The sequence below is a fragment of the Lipotes vexillifer genome, unplaced genomic scaffold, assembly GCF_000442215.2.
Source record: "Lipotes vexillifer unplaced genomic scaffold, Lipotes_vexillifer_v1.1 scaffold670, whole genome shotgun sequence".
Lineage (NCBI taxonomy): Eukaryota > Metazoa > Chordata > Mammalia > Artiodactyla > Lipotidae > Lipotes > Lipotes vexillifer.
The window spans coordinates 742,780-753,827 of NW_006778108.1; the positions used below are offsets into that span (position 1 = coordinate 742,780).

At 41.8% G+C, this 11,048-nt stretch overlaps 1 protein-coding gene across 1 annotated transcript in view; it reads right to left on the reverse strand.

The window, feature by feature from the left end:
- The window catches only part of KIF16B (kinesin family member 16B), a 277,180-nt gene that overhangs the window by 235,622 nt on the left and 30,510 nt on the right, over positions 1 to 11,048 (reverse strand). The window contains exon 10 of the mRNA XM_007451451.1: positions 2,001 to 2,066. Coding sequence (XP_007451513.1) covers positions 2,001 to 2,066 — 66 coding nt within the window. The remainder of the gene's footprint in view (positions 1 to 2,000; positions 2,067 to 11,048) is intronic.

Below are 11,048 nucleotides of genomic sequence, written 5' to 3' on the forward strand. Positions count from 1 at the left end.
ACCATTCCTGCCTCCTACCCATCCAACAGCAGACACCATCCCAGTTCAACTGACTGGTCTTCCCACCAGTAAGTTACCCTATTTAACCAGGTCAAAGTGAAGGCACAGAATACACTGGATTATACTCTCACTGCTAAGAGGAAGATGCTTCCCACAGGCCATTAAGTAATATAAATGGAAAGGGCGTGGGTCAGCGACCTCCATGAAAGACCACGTTCGTTACTGACAAGAAATAGAGGAACTGGAGTGATGGTTTATCCAGAGCAAAACCAAAACACCTCTCACCCACCTGAATTCATTCAATGGGCATTCATTTTACCCCTCAATTTACCTCAAACAACTACAGGAGTTCTACGTTACCACTGTTTTCAATAAAATATCTTAACTAGTTACTAATGTCAAACCTATCATGTTCTTGGAACAAACAAAATAAACAGAACTGAACCTCTCTAACTCTGATTTTTGCTCATTTGTACTGGCTAGGCAAGGAGGCCTTCCTTTCATCACTTGAGTGATGCCAGCCCCACAGCCTCTAAAGCAAGAAAAGTCACCGGGCTTTTTGTTTTGGAAAAGCTTTCAGAGAGGGAATATTCTTACGCCTTCTCTCCCTACAGAAGGGGAAAAGACTGGGGTGATGAATTTACTAATTTATAATAATCAGTTAACAGATACTCTTTGGCACTTTATCTGAGAAACACAAAGCATTTAACAATAAACGCTTCGGCATTTCAAACAGATAAATTCTCCCTGAAGAAACGCAAGCCAATTAATCCTTTTCCAATTCAATCAAATAATCTAGCTTTCAACAAATCGTTAAGTATGCCTTGGGTTTCTTTCACTACTGAACTTAAACCAAATAATCTTCATTTATGAAATTAATTTAAAACTGCAAAGTCTGATACCACCTCTAACAACGTGACCAGTTGATAAGATTTATAGCCAAGCAGATGGCAAACAATTTTAAAAGGTCGGCAAAGACTAGATGAAAATTGAGAAAACGTTATGAACAAGAGGGGCAGTCATTTCTGTCCCAGCAGGTATAATGCATTCAGATTAAAATGTTTATTGGTTTCTATTAACTTGCTAGGTAGTTCTGAAAACTATTAGTAAGAAACAATTTAAGACTATGCAGACATTTCAAAGCCCTCAAAATGAGAATCTAAAGTACTAAAATACAAAATGTCAAGAGAAAAATAGGGATTAAGAGACTAATGTTTTCACTAATGCTATTATCAGCAAATTAATCAGCATAATTATCCAGGGAAGTGTCAACAAGTTCCTAACTACAACCCAAGTTATATCTTCAATATTGTGTGTTCTTGAAAGAGCTTTACCAACAGAATCCAATTTTCTTTCTCAATCTGTTTTAACCATTCAGCACAGTGAACAAAATCCACTCCAACAATGTGATTAATGCTGTTTCTCCTTTTACAGAGGGTTATTTTTTTTTAAACAAAAATAGTATAGAAGTAGATCAGCCATGAAACTAGTTTTCAGAAAAAGCACCAGCACACAAACAGTGGCTTCAGCCCAGAACACCCACCCCCGCCTCAAATCCCACCTCGCTTAAGATCAACTAAGCATCTACTCGGAGTATTCAGTGATTCCTCAAGTGCTGCACCTCCCTCTGGAAAGTAAAAGGATGACAAAAAGCTCCACGCTGGTCGTGGTAAGGCTATGGGGACCACCACTGTGAACACGGCCTCCCTCCCCCGAAGGCCGGGGCTGCCTCACTGCCGTGTGGGACAGCCCACATGTGAATCTCAGTGGCTGTTAACCATCGTGTGCCAGAAAAATCCCATTTATTAAGTCACAAAGAACATGAAATGCACAGGTAGTCAACTGCTGTGCTTCTTTAAAAATGGGGTGAGGGCGGGCGGAGCGTTAAGTGTCATATAGAAACAAAATGAGTCTCAAACAGCAAGTACTAAAAAGTATGCACTTAAAATAGTGAAAGCTATGATTTTCTCAAAAAAATAACAAGTCAAGGTATCACTTACCCTGGCTTCATTCTGCTGAAGTTTCTCCTCCATGCTTAAGGCTGTGGGAGAGTCCAAGAGGGCAATCTACAATGTAAACCAAAAAAGACAGCATCAATTAGTGAACAGCAGTAATCTAGAGGAAGGACCCAGCCACGATATTGTAAATTATCAGAATTGCCAAATAAACTATCAAACAGAGCTAAGAAGTATTGTCCCACACGCCCCCAAAAAAGTGTCAATCATCACTAAATCTTTAACCCATGGGTTTCATTTCTCATAATATTCAAAACCACGGTACCCTGGTAAAACTACATTTGCAACACAAATCAGCAAAGAGAAGGAAAAAGAAAAACATGTAACATACTGACATTTTATCAAAATCAAACACAGTCTAAATCTCTAGATCCTGAAGGATTCGTCTGTTTTGAATGGATACAAAGTACACATTCAAAAAGAAAGAAGCATAAGTCTTGCTCAACCACATGCTCCTGAGATTCATCCACACTGACACGTGCAAATGAAAACTCCTTTATCATCACCGCTGGATCACATCCTGTGTACAGTGTGACTATACCACAACCTGTGTGTCCATTTCCCTATCCGTGCCGCGAAGGTATAAAGACTGACATGAGAATGATAAACGTCAAATTCAGGTTTGCCCTGGGGGGACAACACAGGCAGAGACGGGAGAGGCAAACACAACCAGGCGGGGCGCACGGGGGCTCCAACTGCATTTGTAACTCATAACCTGAGAGGCAGGGACACGGGGCTCCCGACAATGTCACAAGAAAAAAAGGAAGGGGGTCTCCCTCCCTCCCCACCCCATAGGCGACCTCTCTTAGCCAATTTGCTATGTAAATGTGCAGTTATTCTGGGCATATTTGTGCCCAGAATTTGTGCGAGCATGTTTGTGTTGTTTTTCTAAACATCAACAGCATGAACACTCTTCTGAACATTGCCTTTTTCACTTCACAAACTATCTTGGGGAAAATTCAGTACAAGTAAGTCCACTTCATTCTTTCTAACAATTCCAATTCCACTGTAGAATACTCCATTGTGTGGCTATGCTACAATTGATGTCCGTACTTTCCTTTTAATGGACATGCACTTTTCTCTCATCTTCTGCTTTACCAGCGAAGCTACAGTGACCATCTTACACCAGTTGCCTACAGTATGTGTGGCTGTGTATCAAGAGGGCAAAATCCTAGAAGGGCATATGTGAGTCATCTATATGTATGATTTTTTTTTTAATTGCCAAGGTGTCCTTCGCAGAGGCTGTCACATTTTTTTCATTATTATTTACTTTTCAATTTCTATTCAAACAAATATAAACCATGAGGTGGTCATCTTAGGCTCAGTTAAACATTCAGACTCACAAGACACAGTAGGCCATGCTTGGCATCTGTCTGCTGGGCAGAGAGCAGAGCTGCGGCAGGAAGGGCAGGGTCCCAGCCGAGCCCAGGAGCTACTGCCTTTGACCCTCCTGAGGGGTCCAGATTCAAACGGGCACATGGTGCCCACCTTGGCTGAGAAGCCCAGGCCCCACAGGAGGTAGCGTCTCTTGTAACAACACCAGAGGCACAACCTCCAGGACCCACCAGGGACAAACCCAGTAACAAGAGTCATCATCCACGGGGAGACCCCGAGCTGCGGTTTCTCACAGGGGTTTACATACAGTTCATCCTCATGTAGCTGCAGTTCACCTGTTAGGGGTCACTGTTATCATTAGAGATGCTGTCTGGTGATGAAGCTGGCATCCCACTTTTACCTGGTTTACAGAGAAGGAGGCCAGCTAGTTAACCCTTCGTAAAGGAAAGTCATCCTGAGTGAAGGAAAAAAGCTGCGTTAACTCATCACCACAACGCATCCCTGCCCCTCTGCAGCTCGAGGGTCATCTTGTACACAGATGGTACTCAACAAATGTCTTCCACCGAAGTACCAGTGGCAGGTGTTATTATTACTGCATTGCTTATTAGATGGTTGACAATTTGCAAAACAATCAGTAACCCCTTTATAACATGGCTAATTGTACAGACACTGCTGTTAGGGTTTTTCGTCTATAAGCAGAGCCGAAACATCCTGACCATTGTCATCAACTCAGGAGACAATCACTGACTAAATGTACGCATACAGACTACTATTTTGGGGCACATGCAAAGAAAGACCTACCTAAGTCCTTTTAAAAGACATCTTTAGTAACACTAAAACATTTCCAATTAAATTACTCCTTGCAAGGTGTCTGTTTAGAAGACAAATGTTCAGGATTAAATAATAATCAGATTAAGTTCCTGTGTTAAACCAAGAGGAAAACCACATCAGAACTTCAGCAACATCAACGCCACCAACAGGCAGCCACCTCATGTCTCCCACCTGTGCCCACACACTGGGCGATGAAGTCTTTTATCTCTTCCCAGCTGATGGGTGGAAAGGACATCTCCTTGAGGTTATAATGTCCACGCAGTAAAAGACAGAGCTTGATGATGTTCTCCGTATCTACGTGCATGTATATACTCATTGCTTCAGACCTGCACTGACCGTATTGCAAATGACAGTAAGCACATGTTCACATGTTTAGAAGCCAGTTCGAACTCTCTTTTCTATGAACTATGCTCACATACTTTGTTCATTTTTCTGTCAGGTTGTGATCTTTCTTTTTCTTTTTTTTTTAATAGAAGCTCTTTTCATAATAAGGGAAGTAGGCTTTTGTTGCATGAGTCGGCAATCTTTTCTCCTGGTTCGTACTGATTAGAGCAAATTTCCATGATGTCATGTAAATGTGCTATGTCCTCACTTATTTTTGTCCCGGCAAGCACTCACGGAATGAGACAGAGAAGTTAATGTTCCCCATGGCGAGTGTGTGGTCTCTGTCTCCTGCCATTTCCTACAATCGTGTTGGGTTTTTTTTCTTTTATGAAAGCTGACTTCCTATTTGATTTTAGTTATGAATTGCACTCTCTGTCATGATAAAGTGCTTTTTCTAAGGCTCACATCATGCTGTTTCTGCACTGCTCTCTTTCCCCTTGAATTACCTGGTAGGCCTTTGCCCATTCTCACACACACCATATCACCTGGTTTTACTGTGACCCTCTCTGAGATGTATCTATCTTCAACGTTTACATGTAACGACACTTCCATTAACCCGCTATTATTTAAAGTTTATCTGCGACTCCAGCTACACCATGAGAAATCCATCATCCTTCCACCTCCTCTTACTCACTGTGGTCTTTGTTTCCTGGACTGTTCTTGCTTATTTCATTTCTATATTGTTTAATTTTCTTGTTATCTTCAGATACATTCAAGAGGGAAGAGTTAACATTTTCTCTCTGCCAAATTCAAAGCAGCAGTCTGCTTTGAAATACAACAAAAGAGGACATGTGAAAAGACAAGATATCCAAATGCTCGACTTCATGAATCATCTGAAGAGTGCAAACTAGTCATTCTGTGATACCATGAAGCTCCAACAGAGTGGCTACGATGAAAAATAGACAATACCAAGTACTGGCAAGGACCTGCAGCAACGAGAACTGGCATTTTCATATACTAATATAAGTTGGTATAACAACTTTTAAACATTATTTGGCAGTATCTACTAAAACCGAACATAATGTACCCCTTCTGACACACCAACTCCACTCTGAGGTATAAGCCTAACAGAAATGCATCTGGACATTCTTGAAAAGACAGGCAGAAGAAAGTCCAAAGCAGCACTAATAGCCCCAAAAAGCCCATCAAAAATAGAACAGATGAGTTGGGACATACTTGTATGATGGAATACAATACAGCAATGATCATAAATGGATCTACAACTCCATGTACCAACGTGGATGAATCACACAAACGGTCTCAGATGTAACTTGTTCACTATTATTCTCTGCACGGCACACTCCCACCGGCCCATGCAAGGCCCTTCAATTTTTCATTGTTCTCACTTTCCCTTTTTTTCCCCCTCTGTCCTGCAACCCTGCTGCCTGTACCCTGTCACCTACCCAGCCCTCATCATGGGCCAGCACCCTAGTACATCTGCAACCCTTGGGTTTCCTATGCCTATGTGTTTTTCTGGTTTGGGTTTTTTTTTTAATACACCAAAAATATTTTTATTCAAAATTTTTTATACTCAGCAGCTCAAAATTTTTTATATTCAACAGAAACAGAGATGGGAAATTCTATGAGGCTTCATATTCAACTAAATTCCAACTCATTAAAATTGGTTTTCTTTTACTTTAAAAAAATTATCATACAGTAAAACTGACTTTTTGGTATACAATGCAATGAATTTTAACACAGGTCTAGATTCACGCAGCCACCACTACAATCAGAACACAAAACAATTCTCCCAGTCCAGAAACCTCCCTCCGTGCTTTTTGCTGTCACAACCTCTTCCCACCCCTAACTTCTGAAAACTCCTGATCTGTCCACTATCCCTAAGCTTTATGAGAACATCACATAAATGGATCTTTTGACACTGGCTTCTCTTTCTCAGCATAATGCCTTTGAGATTCATCCAAGTTACTGGTGTATCAATAGCAGTTCTTTCATTTTTATCGCTGACTTATTCCATGGTATGGATATACCACAGTTTATTTACTCATTCACTGCTGGAGGGCCATTTGGATTGTTTCCAGTGTGTGACATTTCTGTGTGAACTGAAAATTTCACTTTTCTAGTGTAAACACCCAAGAGAGGGACTGATGGGTCACATGGTGAGTGTATACTTACTTGGTAAGAAACTGCCAAACTGTTCTCCAGAGTGGCTGCACCATTTCGCACTCCCGGCAGCAATGTATATTTGCTCTCCAACCCCATCAGCACTTTGCCAAGTGTGAGTGCTTTTTTCATTTTAGCCATTCTCATAGGTGTGTAATGGTGTTTCACTGTGGTTTTAATTTGCATTTCCTTAATGACTAGCAGTGATGAACATCTTTTTCTGGGGGCATTGGTTTTTTTTTGAATTTTATTTATTTTTTTATACAGCAGGTTCTTACTAGTTATCCATTTTATACATATTAGTGTATATATGTCAATCCCAAGCTCCCAATTCATCACAGCACCACCACCACCCCCCAGCCACTTTCCCCGCTTGTTGTCCAGACATTTGTTCTCTGCATCTGTGCCTCAATTTCTGCCCTGCAAACTGGTTCATCTGTACCATTTTTCTAGGTTCCACATGTATGTGTTAATATACGATATTTGTTTTTCTCTTTCTGACTTACTTCACTCTGTGTGACAGTCTCTAGATCCATCCACGTCTCTACAAATGAGGCAATTTCGTTCCGTTTTATGGCTGAGTAATATTCCATTGTATATATGTACCACATCTTATTTATCCATTCATCTGTCGATGGGCATTTAGGTTACTTCCATGAACTGGCTATTGTAAATAGTGCTGCAATGAACACTGGGGTGCATGTGTCTTTTTGAATTATGGTTTTCCCTGGGTATATGGCCAGTAGTGAGACTGCTGGGTAATATGGTAATTCTATTTTTAGTTTTTTAAGGAACTTCCATACTGCTCTCCATAGTAGCTATATCAATTAACATTCCCACCAACAGTGCAAGAGAGTTCCCTTTTCTCCACACCCGCTCCAGCATTTGTTGTTTGTAGATTTTCTGATGATGCCCATTCTAACCGGTGTGAGGTGATACCTCATTGTAGTTTTGATTAGCATTTCTCTAATAATTAGTGATGTTGAGCAGCTTTTCATGTGCCTCTTGGCCATCTGTATGTCTTCTTTGGAGAAACGTCTATTTAGGTCTTCTGCCCATTTTTGGATTGGGTTGTTTTTTTAATTTTAGCTGCATGAGCTGTTTATATATTTTGGAGATTAATCCTTTGTCCGTTGATTCATTTGCAAATATTTTCTCCCATTCTGAGGGTTGTCTTTTCATCTTCTTTGTAGTTTCTTTTGCTTTGCAAAAGCTTTTAAGTTTCAGTAGGTCCCATTTGTTTATGTTTGTTTTTATTTCCATTACTCTAGGAGGTGGATCAAAAAAGATCTTGCTGTGATGTATGTCAGAGTGTTCTTCCTATGTTTACCTCTAAGAGTTTTATACTGTCTGGTCTTACATTTAGGTCTCTAATCCATTTTGAGTTTATTTTTGTGTATGGTGTTATGGAGTGTTCTAATTTCATTCTTTTACATGTAGCTGTCCAGTTTTCCCAGCACCACTTATTGAAGAGACTGTCTTTTCTCCATTGCACATCCCTGCCTCCTTCGTCATAGATTAGTTGACCATAGGTGCATGGGTTTATCTCTGGGCTTTCTATCCTGTACCATTGATCTATGTTTCTGTTTCTGTGTCAGTACCATATTGTCATGATTACTGTAGCTTTACAGTATAGTCGGAAGTCAAGGAGTTGTCTGATTCCTCCAGCTCAATTTTTTTCCCTCAAGACTGCTTTGGATATTCAGGGTGTTTTGTGTCTCCAAACAAATTTTAAGATTTTTTGGTCTAGTTCTGTAAAAAATGCCATAGGTAATTTGATAGGGATTGCACTGAATCTGCAGATTGCTTTGGGTAGTATAGTCATTTTCACAATATTGATTCTTCCAATCCAAGAACATGGTATATCTCTCCATCTATTGGTATTATCTTTAATTTCTTTCATCAGTGTCTTATCATTTTCTGCATACAGGTCTTTTGTCTCCCTACACAGATTTATTCCTAGGTATTTTATTCTTTTTGTTGCAGTGGTAAATGGGAGTGTTTCCTAATTTCTCTTTCAGATTTTTCATCATTAGTTTATAGGAATGCAAGAGATTTCTGCACATTAATTTTGTATCCTGCAACTTTACCAAATTCATTGACTGGCTCTAGTAGTTTCCTGGTGGCATCTTTAGGATTCTCTATGTATAGTATCATGTCATCTACAAACAGTGACAGTTTTACCTCTTCTTTTCCAATTTGTATTCGTTTTATTTCTTTTTCTTCTCTGACTGCCATGGCTAGGACTTCCATAACTATGTTGAATAATAGTGGTGAGAGTGGACATCCTTGTCTTGCTCCTGATCTTAGAGGAAATGCTTTCAGTTTTTCACCACTGAGAATGATGTTTGCTCTGGGTTTGTCATATATGGCCTTTATTATGTTGAGGTAGGTTCCCTCTATGCCCACTTTCTGGAGAGTTTTTATCGTAAGTGGGTGTTACATTTTGTCAAAGCTTTTTCTGCATCTATTGAGATGATCATATGGTTTTTATTCTTCAGTTTGTTAATATGGTGTATCACATTGATTGATTTGCGTATACTGAAGAATCCTTGCATCCCTGGGATAAATCCCAATTGTTAGTGGTGTATGATCCTTTTAATGTGTTGTTGGAATCTGTTTGCTAGTATTTTGTTGAGGATTTTTGCATCTATATTCATCAGTGATATTGGTCTGTAATTTTCTTTTCTTGTAGTGTCTTTGTCTGGTTTTGGTATCACAGGGTGATGGTAGCCTCAAAGAATGAGTTTGGGAGTGTTCCTTCCTCTGCAATTTTTTGCAAGAGTTTGAGAAGGATGGTGTTAGCTCTTCTCTAAATGTTAGATAGAATTCACCTGTGAAGCCATCTGGTCCTGGACTTTTGTTTGTTGGAAGATTCTTAACCACAGTTTCAATTTCATTACTTGTGATTGGTCTGTTCATATTTTCTGTTTCTTCCTGGTTCAGTCTTGGAAGGTTATACCTTCCTAAGAATTTGTCCATTTCTTCCAGGTTGTCCGTTTTATTGGTATAGAGTTGCTCGTAGTAGTCTCTCGGGATGCTTTGTATTTCTGCGGTGTCTGTTGTAACTTCTCCTTTTTCATTTCTAATTTTATTGATTTGAGTCTTCTCTGGGAGGGCTCACGCCAAGGGGTACTTCCCAGAATTTCTACTGCCAGTGCCCTTGTCCTCACCATGAGACACAGCCACACCCCACCTCTGCAGGAGACCCTCCAACACTAGCAGGTAGGTCTGGTTTAGTCTGCTATGGGGTCACTGCTCCTTCCCCTGGGTCCCGATGCGCATACTACTTTGTGTGTGACCTCCAAGAGTGGAGTCTCTGTTTCCCCCAGTCCTATCAAAGTCCTGCAATCAAACCCCAGTAACCTTCAAAGTCTGATTCTCTAGGAATTCCTCCTCCCGTTGCCGGACCCCCAAGTTGGGAAGCCTGACGTGGGGCTCAGAACCTTCACTCCAATGGGTGGACTTCTGTGGTATAAGTGTTCTCCAGTCTGTGAGTCACCCACCCAGCAGTTATGGGACGTGATTTTATTGTGATTGTCCCTCTCGTACCCTCTCATCTCAAAGGCTTCTCCTTTGTCTTTGGATGTGGGCTATCTTTTTTGGTGAGCTCCAGTGTCTTCCTATCAACGACTGTTCAGCAGTTAGTTGTGATTCCGGGGCTCTGGCAAGAGCGAGTGAGAGGGGGGCGGTGGAAAGATGGCGGAGGAGTAAGACGCGGAGATCACCTTCCTCCCCACAAATACACCAGAAATACATCTACATGTGGAACAACTCCTACAGAACACCTACTGAATGCTGGCAGAAGACCTCAGACCTCCCAAAAGGCAAGAAACTCCCCACGTATCTGGGTAGGGCAAAAGGAAAAATTAATTAAAAACAGAGACAATAGAGTAGGGCCGGCACCTGCACCAGTGGGAGGGAGCTGTGAAGGAGGAAAGGTCTCCACACACTAGGAAGCCCCTTCGCGGGCAGAGATTGCGGGAGGCGGAGCGGGGAGCTTCGGAGCCGCGGAGCAGAGCACAGCAACAGGGGTGCGGAGGGCAAAGCGGGGAGATTCCCGCACAGACGATCAGTGCCAACCTGCACTCACCAGCCCGAGAGGCTTGTGTGCTCACCCGCCGAGGCGGGCGGGGCTGCGAGCTGAGGCTCGGTTTCGGTCGGAGCTCAGGGAGAGGACTGGGGTTGGCGGCTTGAACACAGCCCGAAGGGGTTAGTGCGCCACGGCTAGCCCGGAGGGAGTCCGGGGAAAAGTCTGCACCTGCTGAGGAGGCAAGAGACGTTTTCTTCCCTCTGTGTTTCCTGGTGCGCGAGGAGAGGGGTTTTAAGAGCGCTGCCTAAAGGAGCTCCAGAGACGGGCGC